Genomic DNA, 22,241 nt, shown 5'->3' on the forward strand with positions numbered 1-22,241 from the left:
TTTTCATGAATATCCACCTACTTCTGAGCAGTTTCGGATATTACATGTCAGATATTGGTGTATTTGTTTTTTTGTCTGTGCTCTTCACACTTGGTTGAAGTTGGCGTGGTCACTTATTTCTTTCCTCCAATCAGAATTTAAAATGGGAGTGACTCCGGAAATGTTTTTCTCCGTTCTGTGTTTCCATTTTATTTATATTTTTCTTTAAAGCCTCACTGCAGCCAGTGTTACTTCCTGTCTTTTTTGGGTAGCTTTCTGTCTCACGCACAGAATGGGGATGTGGTTAATTATCACCGCCACATTGCTGTTCTAGCATATGTGTGAAAGTCAGATCTTTAGCATATATATCAAAGCATAATTAGCATGGATCGTGATAGCGGTCAGTGAGCTAACCCAGCAGCACAGTAGTTTACAGACACACTTCTGGTTTTCTACCTCCGGCTGCTCTGTCTCAGCTCTCCTGATGGATTTATTTCTTTACTAATTACTAAAGAAATCGCTAACTGCTGCTAACTGTAGCTGCCATTAGCTAGTTAGCTCAGTTAGCCATGCAGCTAGCTGACTCTGGGCGCTTGACGCATCAGAGAAGCGTTGGTGTTTACACTTTACATTTGGTACTTCCTTGGCTGATAAGACTTTCACCCTATCTTGAATGCTGGACTTTTACTTTTAGAGCATCTTTAATAGTAGTGTTCGTAATTTAACGTATCAGTTTTTCTCACAGGCCGTCAGTCTCAGTTAAATCAACACCAAAACATCCACTTACTTTCATAATCAACCATATTTTTTACTGTTTAAAATGCACACTTAACATGCACACGTCATTATCAATATAAATCCTGCACATAATGTTTATAGAAGATTCTCTGTATTGTCACATACAATCATACTCAGTACAACACAAGCACACTGAGGCCATGCAAGCTCCACACAGCCGGGAATCAAACCTAGCGCCTTCAATCTGGGAGGGGACAGTGTGAACCGCTGACCCACCGTAGACATGTAGACACAAGCATACATGAATACATGCAAATACAGCACATAATCAACCAATTTGCATTATTTATATTGCAAACTTACAGAACATCTGACTTTTCTATAATCTTTCATTCATGTTTTTGGTCAATGGAGTTTTTTATACATCTAAGTCCCGACCATTCTGTAGTCTTTGCCATTCTTTACCTGAATTTGTTCAGTATTCGTTGTCCTTGTTCTCAGCTGTATGCATATTCCTGTGGAAGCACATTGTTAAATTTAAGTGTGCACACACTCGACCAATAAGCAGATTGTGATTCTAAAGGATCTGGATAAAGCTAAAAATGAGACTGTTTTAACTAAAGCACAGGTCACTGTAAGCACCTTGTCGGGACATTCTGTAACACCTTGAATATGAAAAGCTCTGGATCTCAGCTTCGGGAGGATCTCTGGCCGCCTGCAGCCACAAACTTTCTGATGCTGGGCTGCAGGATGTGGAGGCTCAGCAGCTCTGCAGCTCTGCGTGCCAGATGCGTCCAGCAGAGGCAACGACCACAGTTAGTGTTTATAGTGGTAATACTCCTGTTATTGTTCTGCTCTTTTCATGTCTTAATTGTTTCTTATTAATGCAATAAAGTCAGTCAGCGGTAGGTGCAGATAGATGTGTGTGTTTGTGTGAGTGCGAAGGAGCAAATATGAAAGATGTGAATAAAATGTAGATTTTCATATAAAAATGCAAATGTTGAGTTTATTCAATAATGTGTAATTTGACTCACAACGGTGTAACCTCAGCATTCACAGCACTTGATTTGAGTGCCAATAAGAGACACAGTGATGCATAAATAGTTTGGGTGTGATTATCTGTAATTTGCCCACAGCTAAATGATGGAGAGCAGACAGATGTGTTTAAAGGCAGTGAAATAACACAGCCCGCTGGATGTGTTTGGTTTGGCAGGCTCGTCCCTGACAGCGCTTGGATGTGAGGTCTGTGGAGTGAAAATTTGCGGATGAATGTGTGGTCAATGTGGGACATCTAGTGGCAAGAAAGGGACAAGACACCCTGCTGCAATTACTCTGTTAATCTGTTGGTTGGCTTTCTCGTGTTTTCTGTCCCCAAATGCGGGAAATTGAATAAAATCTGTCAGTTAAAGCAGCAAAGACAGAAAATAATTGTCAGCCTCTAATATCAAATTTAAAGTCAGCGTGCAGCACACGCATGTTAAAACCCTGCCTTAATGCCGAATATTGTCCATCACATACAGTGTTTGTATTATGTAGCACCACCAGGGTTTTAAGGAGTTCCTCATTGTCAGCGTCTCCATTTGGAACAATATTCTGGATTCTGGTTTGCACAGATGAGCGCATGAATGTTGTTCTGATGATGAAATCAAACTCACACAATGAGCCTTTTGGCTTTTTGGCACATCTTTTTGAATTATTCCCTTTTTTTTTATCTGTTTTTGGTGTTATTTATCTTTTTTTTAATATGTTATCATCTATTTGATATTTTGCAAATAAATCAACAACTAACTGTAAAGTTCACGTAGTCTAAACAACAAAACTTTTGGAAAAATTGTACACGTGTCCTTTTTATCCCTGTTTGCACATTCTTTCAAATGAGAGAAAATCCTGGAAAATGATCTGTGTTTACAATCAAAGACATAGTTTGAATAATCTGAATCTAACTGTAATCCTTAATAAAAAACACATGAGGCTTGTGTATAAACAAAGCATTGTCAGTACGGTGCTCTTTAAAGAAGAGTGACTGAAAAGTGCTTTTTCAAATTCACTCACCGACTACAGACCTCTTGTGTCTAATTAATCATGGCTTCCATAATATGATGAATAGTGATGAAAAGCTGGGAAAACATCTACTCTATCGCTGGTCTCACCTGAAATTAGGACAAACATCTGTGAAATATTTCAGGCTCTTGAATCTGAGAAATAGTTGCCGCCAAAAAGTCTCATCTCACAGAATAACAAGAAAAAGGGTTCAGCATAATTAATGTGAACAAAGAGAGAAAATGCTGCTCTCGTGTGGTGTAGATTAACTGTGCAATCTGTCTTGATAAAAGCCAGAATTATCTTAATCTTATCTTAAATGTGATGTTTAACGTACCACAGTCCTTTAAAGCAGCTGCGATAAAACCGCTACTGAAAAAGCCTACTCTTGATCCAGGGGTTTTAGCCAACTATAGGCCGATATCCAACCTTCCCTTTCTCTCAAAAACTCTTGAGAAAGCAGTTGCCAATCAGCTGTGCGACTTTCTAAACAATAATAGTTTATTCGAGGATTTCCAGTCAGGATTTAGAGTGCATCATAGCACAGAGACAGCACTGGTTAAAGTTACAAATGACCTTCTAATTGCATCTGATAAAGGATTTGTCTCTGTACTAGTCTTACTGGATCTTAGTGCTGCATTTGACACCATTGACCATGGCATCCTATTGCAGACACTGGAACACTTCATTGGCATTAAGGGAACTGCGCTAAGCTGGTTTAAATCCTACTTGTCAGATCGCTCTCAGTTTGTACGCGTTAATGACGACTCCTCTGTGCTCACTAAAGTCAGCTATGGAGTTCCACAGGGTTCTGTGCTTGGACCAATTCTATTCACCTTATATATGCTTCCTTTAGGTAAGATTATCAGGAAGCACTCAATAAATTTTCATTGCTATGCAGATGATACCCAGCTATATTTATCAATGAAGCCGGAAGAAACCAGTCAGTTAACTAGACTACAAGCATGTCTTCATGACATAAAGACCTGGATGACCTGCAATTTTCTGATGCTAAACTCGGACAAGACTGAAGTTATAGTAGTAGGCCCTAAACATCTTAGAAGGTCACTTTCTGATGACATAGCAGCTATGGATGGCATTGCGCTGGCCTCCAGCACCACTGTAAAGAATCTGGGAGTCATCTTTGACCAAGACATGTCCTTTCACTCCCATGTAAAACAAATTTCAAGGACTGCCTTTTTTCACCTACGTAATATCGCAAAAATCAGGCATATTTTGTCTCAAAATGATGCAGAAAAACTAGTCCATGCATTTGTAACTTCCAGGCTGGATTATTGCAATTCTTTACTATCAGGCTGCCCAAATTCGTTGCTGAATATTCTCCAGTTGCTCCAGAACGCTGCAGCACGTGTTCTGACCAAAACCAGGAAAAGAGATCATATTTCTCCAATACTCGCCACTTTGCACTGGCTCCCTGTAAAGTTTAGAATAGAGTTTAAAATTCTCCTCCTTACTTACAAAGCCATAAATGGCCAGACACCTTCTTATCTTAAAGAGCTCATAGTACCTTATTGCCCTACTCGAACACTGCGTTCCCAGAATGCAGGTCTACTTATGGTTCCTAAAGTCTCAAAAAGCAGAACAGGAGTCAGAGCATTTAGCTATCAAGCTCCTCTCCTGTGGAACCATCTTCCAGTCTTTGTCCGGGAGGCAGACACTGTCTCTACATTTAAGAGTAGGCTTAAAACTTTCCTTTTTGATAAAGCTTATAGTTAGGGCTGGCTCAGGCTTGTCCTGGACCAGCCCCGAGTTATGCTGCTATGGGATTAGACTGTCGGGGGACCTCCAAAGATACACCGAGCTCCTCTGTCCTTCTGTCCCTCTCCATCCGCACGCTCTCATGTCCTACCACGGCGTGTTACTAACTTAGCTCCTTCCCCGGAGTCTCTGTGCTTTGTCGTCTTGCAGGTTCCCATGGACAGTGGCTGAATCTGGATTGTGGATTTCAGCTGCGTCTCCTGCCTTGGCCCTGCCTGCATGTCTGTCTCTCTGTCTCTGTCTCTGTCTCTCTCTCTCTCTGACTGCATTTCTGTCTGTCTGTCTGTCTGTCTGTCTGTCTGTCTGTCTGTCTGTCTGTCTGTCTGTCTGTCTCACTCTCCCTCTCTTGCTCTTCCTCTCTCACCCAACCGGTTGAGGCAGATGGCCGCCCACCCAGAGTCTGGTTCTGCTCGAGGTTTCTGCCTGTTAAAAGGAAGTTTTTCCTCGCCACTGTCGCCAAGTGCTTGCTCATGGGGGAATTGTTGGTTTCTTTGTAGATAAAAGAGCTTGGTCTGTACCAGCTCTATATGGAAAGTGTCCTGAGACAACTTCTGTTGTGATTTGGCGCTATACAAATAAATAAAATTGAAATTGAATTAACAGAAAATAAAAATAGGTTTATTGTGCTGCAGCATGCGTGTGGATGTACTGACCTGTAATAGCAAGTCCTGACCACAAGAGGGCCTCCTTATGACAGGAAAGAGAGGCACCACCGGGTCACAACAGGTGACAGTTAATATAAGAGATGTCAGCTTCTTTATGAATTCATTCATTCATTTCTATGTGACAGAAACTCTCAGGAAACCAAAGTTTACCACAGAGAAACTTTTTACTAATGAAAGATTAGCCTTCTTGGATGTGTTTGGATTATTATGGAGATGAATGTTCAATAAATGTGTGCACTTTCTGTCATAGTGTTCATCACATCAGCTGATTCACTGGTTCCTAATGTTTGGCGCTGTGAAGTATTTCTGCTGCGTCGTTTTCAGCGAACTGCTCCTTTTCCTGAAGTACACAACTCCACATATGGCCATCGTGTCTCCGCCCAGCTCCACCAGGCTCCCTCTGTCGTTTCTCCGCCCAGTGCTCGAGTGTGGACTGGAAGATAACAGTGGAAACTGGGCAGGGTCCGTCCGCACTTGAAAGCAGCCTCGATGCGTGCGCAGTGCGCTTTCTGCTGTGAGAACCGCTGCGCCGATCCGACGCTTCCCTGCGCGTAACTCCGACTCCGCGTGCCACTCCTGGCTCCTGTGTCCTCATTCCGGCGGCGCTGCTCAACTTTGGGAAGTGCGTGGATTTGTTGTGAGAGCTGAGGAGGAATGCGCGGATCTGGGGGCTTCTCCTCTCGTGTTTCGTCTCTGCTCGGAACATTGTCGTGACTTCAGCCGACCTGCGGTGTCCTCCAGCGTCATCGGGCGTTTGTCTCCGGTAAACATGCAGCATGAGGTGTAGTTGCGCCTCTGTCGCTGACAGACTGTTTACCTGTGTTGAAACGGAGCGAGGTTGCACGTCGTTGCCTGCGCGGAGGCTCCATGGGTAACCGCCGTGCGTAACGCTGGCTCTCCATGGAGGACTGGTGGAGAAGCCGCTCATCGTAACCCACGTTTTAAGGCAGCGAGTGACACTTGAAACAAGATGAGTCAAGACCAGAACGCCATATCCTTAGCGGTACCTTGCTTCGGTGCTTGTCCCGGCAGGGAGAGCCTCGGCGGTGATAGCACAAGCGGCAGCGGCGGTGGAGGCGGAGGCGGCGGCGGCGGCTCGGGTATCCCCGCGGCTGGGACATTCTGGCAGGACTCGGTGGTCAGCGGCGGGGGGCTCAGCCCGACCGCCGGGAGCTGCCCGATGGACAGCGGGGGCTTGCTCTCCACCGGGAAATCGTGCAAAAGCAGGCCGGTGACGGTGGCCTATGTGGTGAACGGAGAGGCGAGCCAGCAGAACAACGCGGAGAGCATGGCCCTGCAGTGCCTGAAGGACGCCTGCGATACGGTGGGCAGCAGGCTGGAGACGGTGAACTTTAGTAAACTGGACTTTGGGGAGACCACGGTGCTGGACAGCTTCTACAATGCAGGTGAGTCAAACGAGGGGACCTTCCTCCATCAGGTGAAGTCCAGCTGACTGACAGGCTCTGAGTATTTTGAGATAACTCACTCTACGAGTGATCAGTCCTGATCTTAAATGCTGCCTGCTGGGACTTTTACATCAGTCATGTAAATGCATTGAACAGGATTTAACTTGACCTCTGCTCTCCATTATAATGATTAACCTATAAGATCAATAGCTTAGTGAGAGGCAGTCACCCCTGATGATGGCATGGCACAGGAATGCTTCCCTCTCAGTGTCGGGGGTCAAAGGTCACAGCCTTGTTGCATCACCTCTCCTGGAAAGTGGCTGCCAGCAGGACAGGTTGCCTGAGCTCCCCAAACACAACACACAGCTGTGCATGTCAGGGCTTGAGGCTGCAGCCTTCACGTCCCAGATATTTCCACACTGCACTGAGCAAAGCTGGAGGTTATTGAGCAACAAAGCATCGCTGGGGTTGTTTAATTTGCTCCACAAATGTGGGGGTGATTGCTATATCTCGCATAGTTTCCCTCCTCCATTGCGCGCCTCCGGTCCTGTGCCGGAGTGTCACGGGTCGCACCGTGAGGCTGGACTTTCCACTGAGCAGAGGAACGAGCCTAAACCCTCTCGCAGACTCAAAGCACTTATGTGTAGTAGTTGGCTCCTAATCCTACTGGAAATGTTCCGTTTGTATAATAAACACTGAAAAAAAAGCTATTTGGAGAGCAGGCCTTTCAGGGGTTGCGGTCAAATAAAAAGCAGCTGTAATGTACAGGAGCCAGGAACAGCAGCCAGTGTTTGCATTTCACTCAGATACTCGGGATCAGGAGATAATGCAGGAGTGAAACCACATAGCTCAGATGCTGATGGCTGCTGCTAAGAACCACAAAGCCTTTCAGAGAACTGCATCCGAGCAAAATATCAGTACATAAGCGTCATGTTCCCCACACTCTATCAGAGCCCGGGCAGCTGCTGCAGCAGCATAACTACAACTTTATTTGCACAGTGATAAGAAACTATGAAGACTTTCCTCAGAGGACTTTCATCCAGAGGAGAAACATGAACGAAAACGTGAAACCTTTCACTCTAATTTGTTTTCTGAGGCATTAAAATGAGTCTTCAACAAGGACAGCTGCACACAATAAACTCTGCTGTCTGGTTTTTGTGATTTGGAGGTCAAGTGATGTCTGGGAATCCAGGTTGTAACTTTGCTAAATGTACCAAAAAGTGAAACTCTGTGTCGTAAAGAACTATTGTTCCAACAGCATTTTAATATCCATCTGTTGAAACTGTTCATTAACCAAGGTCAATATATACTTTACGAATGCTTTACACATCAGATATAAGACATAAACAAGAAGAACTCTGGGCTTGCCAGGCTGTAAATCATTTTTCTGGCTAAAACATAAATAAAACGTTCCTTTATTCATTCGAAAGCAGCACAAAGATGATATATTGAAGGTTTTCCCTCATCAGCTTCATTGGTTTTTGTAAATATCTGCTTATTCTGAATTTGATGCAGCAACACGTTTCAAACAAGTTGGGACAGGAGCAACAAAAGACTGAGAAAGAAGTGGAACGCTCCAAAAACACCTTTGATTTCTCTTTGACATGAAAATAAATAAATAAATAATGGAAATCATCATTTAGTTGCAGCCGTAGCTCAATTTTAACCGACATGCCTGAACATCTTTTAATCTCTAAACCAGTTTTTACTGGGATGTAACGCTAATGATTTTTCATTACCCATGAAATTACTTCAGTGAGGTAAAAATAAGCAGTTCTGGCCCAGACAGAAGCAACAGATGACGAGAAGCAGGTTGAGGAAAAAAAGGGATTCATAGACAGAAAAGTTGGTGGAAAATGGAGCGAATGCAGAGCAAAAACGCATTTAAAATGCCTCTAATTGAGTTAAATTAATGGGTTAAATTGATGGTAATTGATGCCAGAGTGTTCCACCTCAGACCCCTTCATAATAAGAGCGTACCAGTGGGAGCAGACAGTTGTATACAGGTTTGCATAACATCGTGTTGTTAGTTGTACAAACACATTTAGTTCTCTCTTTTTTCCCCCAGTTGGTCGTCATCCTCTGAACTACTGTGGAATTTTCTCATAATTCACATGGGAGGGCAGAGGCATTTTCCCAGAAACGCTGTGCTGCACTATCTGTTCAAACACACACTGCTTCATCCTCTTCCTGCAGCAGAGATGAAGGCCAGACAACAAAAACGTTTAAACAATGAGCTCAGAGCCAGACTGAAAGTTTGTGGGCCGCTCTTAATTTGGAAAGATGATTTGCCAGATTCTGACGAGCTGTTCCCAACTGTCCTTAAAAGTCCTCCTCACACGATGCTGTGGACAAAGAGGACGTTTGGCTGAGAGATGGCAGAGGCTGAGGAAATGTTAGCAAAAAATGTAGATGCAGACTTTTGCCAACAATAATGAGCAAACATATCTTATTATCAGGGGTTTTGTTCCATACAGCCCAGCTATTGTTCCTGGTATGAGCTCTGTTTTCAGCAAGCAAAGAGTAGACCTTCAACCAACCACTGCTTTCATCATGAAATAATGTGTTTTTTCATTTTTACACTTGCTCTTTATTGACAAATGTCCATCACACATTCCCAGAGCCCAGCAGGATGTCGTCAAAAACACGAAGATATCCAGTTTAAAGTGATATGAAATTAACAAAAGCAAGAAATTCTCATATTTGAGAAGCTTGAAACAGTGAGTTATTGTATGAAGTGTTTATGGAAATATTTGCAAATCGACGCGTGCGAAGGCCTCCGTACGCTGCTACACTGGCGCTGCAGGTTAATTCCATGTGTGGATCTGACGCTGTCGTGGATGCAGTTGTGTCCAATGACAGCTTTGAGTCACGTCAGACTGAGCGATGAGTGTCTCAAACACAGAAAAGAAGCAACCACAAACTCCTCTGTCTGCACCGCTTCAGAAATGCGGCGAAGCAGAAAACAAACTTTGGCCTGGTACAATGTGGAATCAGCAAGTGTATTCTGCACCACTTCATGAGTTGGCTGGTTGTGCACGTGTGCGTTGTGTGTATGATTTTCTTAAAAAGCTAAATAAGAAAACAAGTATAGACAAAGCTTCAGCATGCAGCCTCCAGCCAAGACCAGTGCACAGGGCTGCAGGTGGAGCACCGTGCTGTGCTCCTGCAGCTGTGCTCAGGTCAGGGGGCTTCTGGTGTCTTTGAGCCAGGGACAACCAACAAATCCTACTCATTGCACCTTTCATACATGTCATATCCAGTGGTGATAATCACTTAACAGCTCTTAGATGATGCGTTTTTGCTGCAGTCAGAGGTTGATTCCAGTGGTCTCAATGAGAAGTTGTTTTTTCTGGGTCACGCTTGCAAGCATCTGTCATACTAGCTGCCGTTTCGCGCCTCCATCTGGCCTGACTCATTGCAAGTCAGTACTGAATGCACACATTCACTAACTGAGCAAAGTGCACGATGGTTTAGTGTGATTTTAAAGGGGTCAGGCTGCTTCTGTTCTCCTGGCCTTGCATGATTGTCGAAGTGCGGAGGGAGAGTGAGTTCCTCTGTCAGATCTGTCTGCATTAGCTGGATTCTAGCAACTGTGAATGGCTGTTTGCGTGGCTGAAGATGCAACCAAGATAAAAGCCTTTGTATTTGGAAATAATAACGGTGATGTAATGTAATAGCACCGCTCCCGGAATCCAAATGATTAAATGTAAATGTTGTCGCAGGTAGCTGAGGATGTTGGATTAACGGCTCTGAAATCAGAGCCACGCTGTGTGCTGAAGACATTTGCTCAGTGTTTTTGCTGTTGTTTCTCTAGATTTAGAAAAATGGTTATTTAATTGGCCCATCTGGTGCTTGAGACAATGAGTCAGGAGGATTCAGTGCTTATAGATCCTTTGATCACCTTGATAGGGGATCAAGTAAAACATGCTGAGAGGTTTTGATGGATGGATGTGTGACTTGGACTGCACAGCAGCAAGTAAGTACTAAAAGTTAAGTGGGCTTGCTCCATATGGTTCAAACCACATATTACCATGATAATTGCTAAGCTAGCTGCTCCTAGCCACCGCTAATGCAACTTTTGTGTCTCTTGTGTTGAAAGGCAGCAGAAGTTATGTCAGACTGAAGAGAAGAGTGATAATATAATCCACACTGATCCAGTCAAAGCGTTTACAAATGATTTGTGAGGCAGGGAGTCTCCTCAGTGCCTGAACAACCTGTCTCAAAGCACCTCCTGCAGTCTTAAAAATGCAGCAGTTAATATTGGAATTTATCAGGGATCAATTGTACAGACTTGTGCTGTTCCCCCTGTATTAAGCGGGCTGGGTCATAGCTTTGGTATGCAGAGCTTCATCTCTGCAGTTGATCATTACACTGCGTTACTGTGCAATTTACAGAGAGAACAATGGCTTTTTGAACAATTCCTGAGCACTTTGAAAGCAGCTTTTCCTCCGTCTGAGCGATTGCTTGCCTCGTTTTTTTGTGCTGAGAGCTGGACTCGCCACTCTGCCTGCAACACGGATACAACTCGCAAATAGTTTTCAGGCCGTTTTTACTTTGGAGTTATATCAAGATGGCTGAGAGAAGCACGCTGTTGAGCTCTGAGGCCGTCACGAGCGAGGACGTTGAAAGCAGGTTCGGCGCTACAGCATTTCACTAAACGCCAAGTAAACACATTCACAGGTTATATCTGCATTGCCTGCAGGGGCCCTTAACTGTTCAAACATTACATTTATATCATTACAAAGGCAGAAGAGAAGCGTTTTCTCCTGTAGGTGTCAGAGCAAGGCCAGAGCTGAAACTCATGGTTATTTTCATCATCTATTAATTAAAAATAATTTCTTCACTTAGTCAATAAATTGTTTAGTCTATAAAAGGTTAAAAAAATAAGTAAAATGCCCTTTGCAGATTTAAATTGGCCAGATGTTTTCAAATAACACCTTTAAAAAGCACAACTCCTCAAATTTTGCACATATTTTTTCCTATTTGTGCCTGATAAATGACTTAAATTATATTGATTATCAAAATTGTTGTTGAGAAATTTTCTTTGAAACAACTGACGATAAAACATCAGGAACATTGCTTGCTAGCTTGTTTGCCGTTAGCCCATTGGCAAAGAAGCTAACTGACCAAGTGTTTAGCTGAGTTTAGTTTAGCGTTGAGCCCCCATGGCCTTTATGGCAAAAAAAAAAAAAAAAATTTCTCGGTGGTAGCTAGCTTGCTAATTGTCACTAGATAGCTCGCTAACTGTCAGTTAACTACTGTAGCACTAGCTGCTAAAGCTTGCTAGCTTAGCCAGTTAAAGCCTGTCTGTAAACTGTGGCTATTTTGTGTTCAGTTCATACTTGGATCAATGGAGGGTATAACTGGATGGAACAACACAGCAGATAACCTATGATAGCTTCCTCCATTTTGGATTGTCATGGCCATCACTGTCAAGACAGCATGCTAGTGGTCAACTGGCAGGAATTCATGTGTCAAAGTTGACCAACTTGATGAGAAGTAGGCCTTTACTGGGCCTATCTCAGTATGCAAAAAAACAACAACATTGGTTTACTTCAATGTACTGCAAAATTATGCAAATATTAAAATTTTTCTGACCTTTGCAGAAGTGGTACACTTTCTGACAGCATCTATATGTGGTGTTGTTTGATGTTTTAATGATATGGCTTTAATTCACTATCACTAGTATTGTAATAAGTAAAACACCTAAACAGTAGACCCAAACAGGCCACAGGTGTAATCCTTGCACAGCAGGTGAGGTCCTACTACGTACAGAGTCAACACGGCCGGGCGTCAGCTGACAGCCTTTTGTTGAGCGTCTCTGGATTCACCTGCAGAAGGCTGTGCGCTCAGCTTCCCGGCTGCTCTGAAATCCCATCAGCTGGCCCTCCGCTAAGTTGTTTATCCTCGCTCCTGTTTACTCTGCGTGCTTGGCTGCTCGTCAGTGGTTAGAGTGCACAAGGTCAGGAGGAATTAGCCCACAGGTCGCTCGCTGGCGTCTGGGGAAAAGTGGCTTCACCTCAGTGGGCGAGGTAGACAGAAACACGGTGTGGAAAACATATGCTGATATTTCTCAACAGGAAGCGTAGTGCAGACTCTGAATCGGAAGCTAAGCGCTAACTGTCACATTACGTCACATTTCTTTCTGCTTTGCATGCAGACTAATTTATCCCCTGAATGCAGCATTTCAACATCACAAAGCGGTTAAGACGGTATTCATGATACACTATGAACATGCTGTAAGTGCAGTATTGTGCTGGATCAACCTCAGGGTAGATCTTGTGACTGCTCCAGAAAAATGACAGGAGGTGGAGACGCGGCGTATCAAAGCTCCCTGCCAGGTCTTATCAGGAGTTCATTTGAGGTAAAAGGCACCAGGAGTGGGTAGATGGCATCTTTAGAAAATAGTGGAGGGTAAGAGAGAGTGAGTCATATATCAGTTTGATGATAAGGTGCCAGTATGCAGCCATTGGCGCTACCTACCCCAAAAGATCAGTAGGATTACCGCTGAATGGGAACGCTGCTGGGAAAAGTATTAACATGGAGTTAATGCTAAGTTTGAGGACAGTCCTTTTAATTTATATAATAATATAATAATAGAGCTGGAAAGCAAACACTGAGGATGCATTTGTGGCGCCATAATAAAAATTATTGTAGGAGAAGCAGGAGTACTGGTTTCTCCACCAGCCGGCCTTTGGAAAGTGGTAGAACTGTTGTTTTCTCCTGCTGCATAAAACACATGCAGTGTCTAATAATGATGGTAACCAAGCTCCAGCTGACGCGTGTTTCTCATCACCCTCTGCAATAATCTGCTCACGTTTGCAGCTTTAGGCTGGTTTGCATCTCATAAGGTCAGAGAGTGCATCGGATGCAAAACTGTGTGTTTGATGAAAGCAAAACGAGGGTGGATGTGGGAAGGTGAAAAACCTTTTTTAGACGGCGACAGAAAAATAGTTTCGTTTTCCTGAGCCCATGTAAAGTAAGAGCTGTGGGGTGTGAAAGTTTAGAGTTCCTTCCTTTATTCCTCTCATACTTGCACCACTTACACGCCAAAGTTAGTGGGTATATGCAGGATTTTCGGCTACAGCCATGCTAACTGTGCTAGCGCTACTTAGAGGTGATGCTAACAAGCTCACCGTGACAATGCTAACATGTTGATGTTTAGCAAATACAGCGTTTACCGTGTTCACACTTTGATGTAGTCAGTAATGATGGTAGATAAAAAGTTAAGGGGCAGTCCATCCAGTAGATGTTGTTCAGTTAGAACCACAAACGTGAACCTCATGGTGGCGCTAGAGGAGACATGGAAAAGCATCCAATAGTGGTTGAGATATTTCAGTCTGGACCACTCGAGCAATCCTTCAGAGCCTCAAGCAAGCAGCTTCACGCGCTGATGTCGGACACAGTTTGCACAACAGATTTAGGAATATGGCCCAATAGTATGCAGATTTTATTCAGCCGTGCTCATTTGTGAAATTTCAGGTGGAAAAGTCTCATCTGTTCCACCTTCCAGGACGCTCAGGTGAATTTTTAAACTGACTCCTGCTCAGTGCAGCTTTGTTTCGCTGCAGCATTATGCAAATAAGCACAACCGCTCCTCAGTCCTATCATGTGAGGTAACGGAGATGAAGTAGGAGCATTGTTTTCTCGGCATGTGTGCAAATTCCTCTTGTTTCAGTGATTTCTGTTTCGGTGAAAAAGCAAGCAGGAAGTAAATCAGGCAGGGAAGTCGGGGCAACTTGCACGGCAGCGGGGGTTTCTCCCTGCGTGCTTGTCAGCCGTGGATGAATTCACATTTTGTTCCCGGCTCTCTTCCCCCTCGGGGCCATGGCACCACACTTTGTAAAATCTCTCGTTGTGTGAAAAGGCAGCTAAGTAGAGCAGAGGTAAAAATAAAAATAAAAAGGGCCAGTCCAGGAGAAAGGCGCAACTGGTTGGTCTCGTTTCCTGCATCATGGCGTTTTCAGGGCTTGGGTTCATTTCTTTAGAGCACACTTGTGTCTAAAAATAAAGGAAGCATTAATCTCTGTGCTGGGCAGGGCATCTAAACTACAGAATAACCATTGTCTGGTATTTCCCATGCTGCCCTCTGGGAGTAGGGATGTATTTGTAGACAGAAGTGCTCAGTTGAAAGACGTGTATGGTGCTTTTCTTCCATTCCCAGGGTTGTTTTTTGGGGGAGAATGTCACCACTGTCTGTTTATACCTTATGTGGCTTTCTGGCCTCACATGTAGCTGAACCTGATTTGGAATTCATTAGAGATGTTTGACCACTTCTGGAGACCGTTTCCGCTGCGCCTTTCAGCTGACAGCGACTGCTGTGCACAGAGATATGTGTTCTGTGTTTGTTCTCCTTTCATCAGTTTGCTGAGAGTGTGGTGAAGGAGCCGTTGGCACGTTCAAGAAGCAAATGAAAAAATCCAAACGGCAACAGTAAAGACGTCATTCTGCATGAGTAACGGCGTCTCCCTGAGGGATGAGCATGCACCACCTTGTTTTCGCCTGGAGCTGTTGCACCACTAATTTGTGTGATCGTAAAAAGTTTGCAAAAATTTTGCTTTGAGCAAAACCAGCTTTCCAAAGAACTCAAAGAAAAATTGCGGTATGATTAGAAATCCAGGACATGGCCCAGCAGAATTGTATTAAAGGCATTTAAGGAAGACCCTGAAAGCAAGTCATAAGCAAATTGAGGTCAGGTGGCAAAGCTTTTGGTTGAGGTGTTTTAGCAGGTCAAAGCTTGACTTAAAAAGGAAAAACATTTTTTGTGACAAAGTTAAAGGTTTTTTTTTACTGCTAGTACCACTATGAAGCAATATTTTGATTACCAGGCCTCTATTTGTTTGTGTCTCATGTCTACTTGCAGACAATGTACATATAAATACACATATATGTATGTAGATAGATTAATGGATAATTAGCTAATAAGTAGTAGTCACTGTCAGTCGCTGAAGGAACAACAGTCTGATGACAGGTAGAAACGGGCTTAGACATGCAGCAGTGTTCGAGCAAAAGGCAGGAAATAAGCCAGTCAAATAATACGTGCACAGAAACAATAAAAGCATATAAAACGGCTTTGCAAATGTGACGACAGGAACGCATTCAACACCTTTGTAACGCTCGAGTGCTTTTCAATGAGGACCGCCGAATGTAAACATAGCTGTGTTTGTTTGCAAGGAAAATCCACGGGGCGTTTTTGAGTCTGTCTCCAGTCCAAGTCTCAAGCTGCTCTGTTACCCTGCGTGTCGCCTCGACCTGACAGCAGAGCAGCATCCTCCGTGGGAGGAGTACAAGAGGTAATCATCGTACAGCTACCGCGACACGCAGCAACGCAACTGTCAGTTTGGACATTATGCTCTCCGAGCGTCCTTCTGAAGGGGGAGGAAAAAGAGTCTCTGAGTGAGGGAAATGGCTTCAGTGGAGCTCGGAGGCTGTATTTTCTCTGTCCTCTGTGTGGGACAAGCTCCGGGGAAATGCTTCCCTCCCCCTCCATCAGCCATACGGGTCAAACCTCAGCAGCAGCACTCTGAGGGTTTCACTCCAGTCTTTTACAGCCTCGCTGAGTCTCCATGGCTACAGCATCTTATGTGTAGCTGTTACGTAATTGATTGTAACGAGTGCTTTATTTACGTGCTGTGCCTGTCCTGTTCCTACCGGCTGAGAGTCAAGCACAATAAAACTGCAGGCCTTCCCAGCTGGCCCCTCAGTGACCAATGTAAGCAGTAATTGCAGTGCTTTTAGCATTCCAGCGCGATGCCATTTTCACAAACATGAAGTGTTATTAGGCAAAAGAAGGGCACATACCTACACATGCAGACATTTTAGCCTTCCTTTAACCTGCAAGGGAAAACACATTGCATGAAATATGCTGTGGCCCTCTAAGAGTGGTAGAATAGTGGTAGAAAAGGCAAAAAGCTAATTATTAGCACATAAGATGCAGCTGCTTTGTTGATAAATATGCAACCTGTTGTAATTGTTTGGACAAAAATTCAAGTTTTTAATGCAACATTTTTACCTAAATAAGAGGTTAAATGTTTGGAGATTTTTCATAAGGCACCAGAAAATGTGCTGATATTCAGCTGGACACCTGGTATGGACATGTCCTTAGTAAATATCAAAGTAGGTTGGATAACAGAGGAAGTGGAAACGTGAAAATCAGCTGGAGGATTTCTGCACCTTTACAAAGACTCTGAGCAACTGTTTGATGGGTTTGAAGTGCTGCTTTGTGTTTTCTGTTTAAAAAGGCTTTTGTCCCTAATACATTTGAATTCTTATGCTTGAAATCATAGTTTTCCCTCTTTCATTCAATCAATGGATTATTGGATCAGCAGAAAATCAGCAACAAATAACAAATTGTTTGTTCCTGTCTTTTATCCAGCAAAATATTTGGTGTTTTCAGTTTCCTAAACGTGAGGATCTGCTGCTTTTCTGTATTTTTATGTTGTATGATGTAAACTATCTTAGCTTTTGGAGTGTAGGTTAAGCAAAATAATTTCAGTTTAATTCGGTTTCTATTTCATCAAGGTAATTAAAGCTGCTCTCCTAAGCTAACGGTTCACTCAGTAGCTCTTTTCCAGGTTTTTGGTGAAACATCTGAGCAGCGTCAAACCTCAGTAAATAAAGCAGAAAATACAGATTTTTGCATTATAATTTGCTAAGTTCACGCTTCCATTGCTGGCTTTTTTCTGGGGTGTCGTTACTCCACATATAAGCTGAAGCTGAAGGAAGCTGTGTGACGAGGTTGAAATCCCTCGAGAAAAAGCTAGTAAGTCAGCCTTGAATATTTAAATCACACATACGAGTTGCCAAGGTCAAGACTGAACCTCCATTCTCAAATCTAACTCATCAATAATGAATATTATTTAGTCGCGCTTCTGTACGCCGTATCTAGCTTCAGAGATGTATGCAGTCTCAGTGTTGTTCACAGCTCAAGGCTGTTGGTACTGACTGTTTACATTCCTCAACAGCCCACACTCATTAAAATAGATTTCTTCATGTACAAATGCATGCTCTACATTTGGCTCCGAGCGCAGGAGACAAAGACAGAAGACACTTTGAGCCGCTGAAACAATCCATATCCACTCCAGCAGCCTCCAGTGCCATTTCGATGCCGCTGCCATTGTGGTATTGAGCAGCCCCCTCCCCACCCTCTCCAGGCAGAGCACGTGTAACTGGTGGAGGCACTCAGGGGAGGGCTGAGGAGGATCCGTACCAGAGACACCAGAACAATTCCCAGTGAATTCATGCAGCTCTTCGCTCCCCTTCGCCTCCCCCCTCTCCCCCTCTGAGGCGCTGCTGGGCTCGAGGAACCTGCAGCAGGCCGAGCGCCGCTGAAAGCCAAACAGTGTGCGAAGCATTGAAGCATTTTTTCCTCCTCTGCTTTGAGCAGTAGGCGAGGGAATCAATTTACTTTTGGTCAACAGTTGCAGGTCCAGCCGTAGGAGGTGTAGCAGGATTATGAGGGCATCACTATGCATGTTCTGGTCCAATTTGAAGCGTCTCTCCCCGGTGTGGATTGCAATGGCTTTGCTGCTGTTTTTAGTTGACGGCAACAACTGCTGAGGTGAGCACATGTGATCAGGTGGCAGGGCCTGTAGAAAACAGTGACTGGATGACTCAAGTTACTCTGCTACTGCCTTTACGCAGCCTTCTGTCAACACTATGTTGGCAGAGCTGCTGTTAAGTTGGCATGCGCTCAGTCGTGCCGTTGCATTGGTAAGCAATCACGACATCTGAACGCTCTCCAGAAACATTCAGAGGCTCTGCTGTTGAAGCCTGCACAATCACAGTCCGCTGTTTGTATGGTTTTCCCACTTCTGGGCTGTTTGTTTCCACAATTTTTAGATTATTATCCTTAATATGGCAAGACGCCTATCATGACACAACTGGCAGAACACAAAACACATTTTGGATGTACCCTGTCATTACTGGAGGAGTGTGACATTTTGTTATGGTGTGTTCAAAACATGTCTACGGGGCTTTGAAGTGCGAAGCATTTCCTCTTCTGGTTTGTGTAGTCAGATGCTCAATAGCATTCAGTGCAGTTCATTATACAGCGTTCGCTCTGTTAGAGATTTAAGGAGGGCTGCAAATGGAGTCATCAGTTATTTCTTTATCTGTAAAATATCAGGACATAGTGACAAATTCTTCATTTTGTTAGATCAGCAGTCCAAAAATGCAAAAATATGGTTTAGATTCAGCAGGTTTACCATGTGTGTTAGCATGCTAACAGCAGCTAGTTTGCACACAACAGCAGAGTAAAGCTGAGGTTGATGGGAATTAAAATTTGGACCTGATGACAGTGTGACATGGTGGCATTCGATGGTGGCATCGACTAACATAAATATATGTTCTCCCTGTTGTTTTGGATGGGCCAGCTGTGCCTGTTTGGCCCTCCAACAACGCCACACTCGACACTGCCACCCATAGAGCCGTGCCGCTGACATGGCTCAGAATGACTCCGTCGATTAGCTGACTGAACATCTTATCTCTACCTTTACATACACTCTATGTGTGGGCACAGATAAGATGAGAACTGCAAATCTCGTAGATGAGATGAAGGATGAAAGCGGTTCTGTGTGGCTACCACTGTATTCAGCTGGTTCTTCTGGTTTTACGGTGTTATTGTTCGGTAGATGTGCATCGACTGAAATGCTGCACGCCTGCGACATCAGATTGGAGTGTTGTCAGCTCTCAGGGGTTTTGTTGTGAGTACAAAGCACTTAGCAGAACTGATTGCTCCTCTCGACTCTCCCGACAGACTCACTCGCGTCTTGCCCTTGCACACCGCGTTCCTTATTCATCACCTGCAGTGGCCTTGCCCTATGACAGCAGATATCTCACTTGGCTCAGATGTAGTCCTGTGAAGCAGGTGAGGCTCACAGGCAGAGCGATGCAAAGCTGCCCCACCCGAGTCATCGCTGCACCTTAAAAACACGGCCGCGGCCTCTTTTTTCTCCTCAGAAAATAGCTGTTTGTAACACTGTTGCCTTTTAATGGTCTGTCTGCATTAAAAGTCTGGTTGCGATATAATATTTATGGGGTCTCCTGCCAGCAGAGAAATGAGACAAGCTAATCTTTTATTCATCAGCCAACCTGCGCTGTCTGGATGTTGACAATCAGTTGCACCTCATGTGCATAAAGTAAGAGCACCGGAGAACCTAAACATATTCAGTGTTTGCTCGGGATTGTGAAGGTCTGCGGCAGCATGCAAAGTGTTTGTCCACTTAAGGTTCAGTAAACTTCAATGAAAAGTGGCCACATTTTCCCAGTGCAAGCCAGTCAATGACAGATGATGTACGAGCGCTCATTGAGCAGATATCAAATGCGTCACAGATATGGAAGTAGTAAGTGGTTGTTAAGAAGAGGTCAGTGAGCGTGGATTAAGGCGCACTTTCCCTCTCTGCCACATACGTCAGAAAGTGAAACCTAACTGGCGCTCAGTCACAGAGCAGGCATCCTGACGTGAAGTTGCCAGCTGCTCATCCGGAGAACAAAAACCCTCTTGATATCTCGCCTCACTGCACAGAGCCGCGGAGCTTAAAATCCCTCATATCCTGTCCTCTGCCCACTTGGCTGTAATGAAAATGTGATGCTGTGTTTTTTCAAAGCTCGTGTGGAGGAAGGGGTTGATGATGAGAGCCTCTGGGGCCGGCAACAAGTGCCTGCTTCCTGGTTGGATTTGCATGTGCTGATGATGAGCGGCGGGGAGCCGCGTGGCCCCTCATCACAGACGGCCGCTCTCCGCCAGCCAGCCGGCCTCTGATTGGCTTCTCTGTGCAGCGCTGTGTTGGCATGCAGCGACCGTTGGACGTTAACTGTGCGTTCACATTGTGAGTGCTCGCATGGCTGCTCGGAGTAATTTGTTCTGATGGTTTCAGTAGCGATAGAAGCTTTGATTGCATCAGCTGCATCTGGTGATCGGCTCCTTTTACACAAAATGTATTTTTCACTGTTTCTGGTCTTGCATAGGTTCGACGAGTGCACAGCGCGATCAGAGCTGCTTTTAAAGCTGCACTAATAGATTTTTTTGGGGGCTGCGAAACAAGCTGTAAACACAAAAGTGACGCATTATCCCCATTACAGTTTTTATGGCCAACGTGTGAGTGAACTGTTGCCTTTACACACCCAGCAGATAAAACAAGGGCATTCATTTTGTGTCGTGTCTGTCGTCCAGCAAAAGTCCATTTTTCACTCTCGTTTTAGCTCTGCTTTGGGCTCCTTACACTCCTCCTCTTCCTCTTCAAATGCTCCTCAACAGCTGCTGATGCTGTGAAAGTAGTGAACAGTTGGATCATCAGAGTCTCTTTGCCTTCTGTGGCTGGAAACGATGCTGATGGGGTTAATGTGAGTGAATCAACACAGCGAAGTCGCAGGAAAAACCAAACAGATGAGACGGGAAAACGTGACATAGAGCTGAAATGTGATCGTTTTCTATAGATCAGTCACTACAAGCAACCACTTTCACATTTCATCCGTTTTGAATGGGAATATTGATTAATGTAGCTTTAAGTATTTTGGGGAAAGTCCGAGCCGAGTCTCAGGTCTTCATGAGGATGAGTGTCACACCATATGAACATTTCAGTGTACAGGCCGAGTGATTAATTATACAACCATGATGCTAAGAAGAAGAAGAAGAAGAAGAAATCCCTTTATTTGTCACAGCACACAGAGAGTTTCAGGGAACTGCACACGCCATGCAGGTGAAATTATTTTCTCCGCATTTATCCCGTCCTGGAATGTCGTTCCTCCGCAGCAGACCAGGAGCAGTGGGCTGCCAGCCGACCGGCGCCCGGGGACCCAGTTTCCTTCCATCACCACTGGTCAGGTGGTGGTCTTCTTGCATGTTTTTAGTGGGGGTTTTATGTGGAGGATACCCCAGGTGAACATGGGGAGAACATGCAAACTCCACACAGAAAGGCCCCTGCAGCAACACGTTAAAAACTGGCCGTTTGTCCAAATAGAGCCACCACTCACCTGACATGCTTCCATATTTTAGTGCTTTCCTTCAGTGTTAGTCCACCGACCCTGATGGGCCCGAGCATTCAGCCGCACATTACGGCTAAAAGACTCGGTGGGCTTGCTGGATGAGAGATGTCTGCTGTTCAGCTCACGTGGCGTGTTTGTTGACACAGAGAGGTGGGTAGTTGGAAACAGATGAGAAAGGCAGGGTGGGGCGTTATCTCTGTGGCTCCCTGAGCTCTTCTGTCATTACTGGAGCGTGGCCACCGGCCTGATTTGTTTCTGTTGTTATCAGCGGTGCAAGGTGGCCTCAGGGACAGCGTATCTAGCCCCACCTCGTGTGTGGGCCTCCATAACCTCTCTGAATGTGTTTAACGCTACACACCCATCACAATGTACAGTACTTTAAATGCAAGACTTGAGGGATTGTAGGCTGTTGGCGTCTCATGTGGCATTTGTATGTTATGGTTGAGCTCAGCAGCACACCTGATTGAGCTCTTTGGTTACGCAGCAGCCTGTTATGCTACCATAAGCTCCAGGTTCAATGCTGGGAACTCTCCACCCCTTCACCAGAAGCCGTGGTCCCTGCTGGCTTGAGTGACACTTGGCAATATTTGCTCCTATTGACCTATTGATCCAGATCATGTGCTCGAGCCCAGCTGCAGTCAGTGTA

The 22,241-nt window shown here is 44.6% G+C and overlaps 1 protein-coding gene across 1 annotated transcript in view; it reads left to right on the forward strand.

Moving 5' to 3' along the window:
• The first annotated feature begins 5,656 nt into the window (after positions 1 to 5,656).
• map3k5 (mitogen-activated protein kinase kinase kinase 5) overlaps positions 5,657 to 22,241 on the forward strand; it is a 62,750-nt gene continuing 46,165 nt past the window's right edge. The window contains exon 1 of the mRNA XM_070987402.1: positions 5,657 to 6,607. Within this exon, the coding sequence (XP_070843503.1) occupies positions 6,172 to 6,607 (436 nt within the window). The 5' untranslated portion in view covers positions 5,657 to 6,171. The remainder of the gene's footprint in view (positions 6,608 to 22,241) is intronic.

This window comes from Chaetodon trifascialis, chromosome 19 (genome assembly GCF_039877785.1).
Source record: "Chaetodon trifascialis isolate fChaTrf1 chromosome 19, fChaTrf1.hap1, whole genome shotgun sequence".
Taxonomy (NCBI): domain Eukaryota; kingdom Metazoa; phylum Chordata; class Actinopteri; order Chaetodontiformes; family Chaetodontidae; genus Chaetodon; species Chaetodon trifascialis.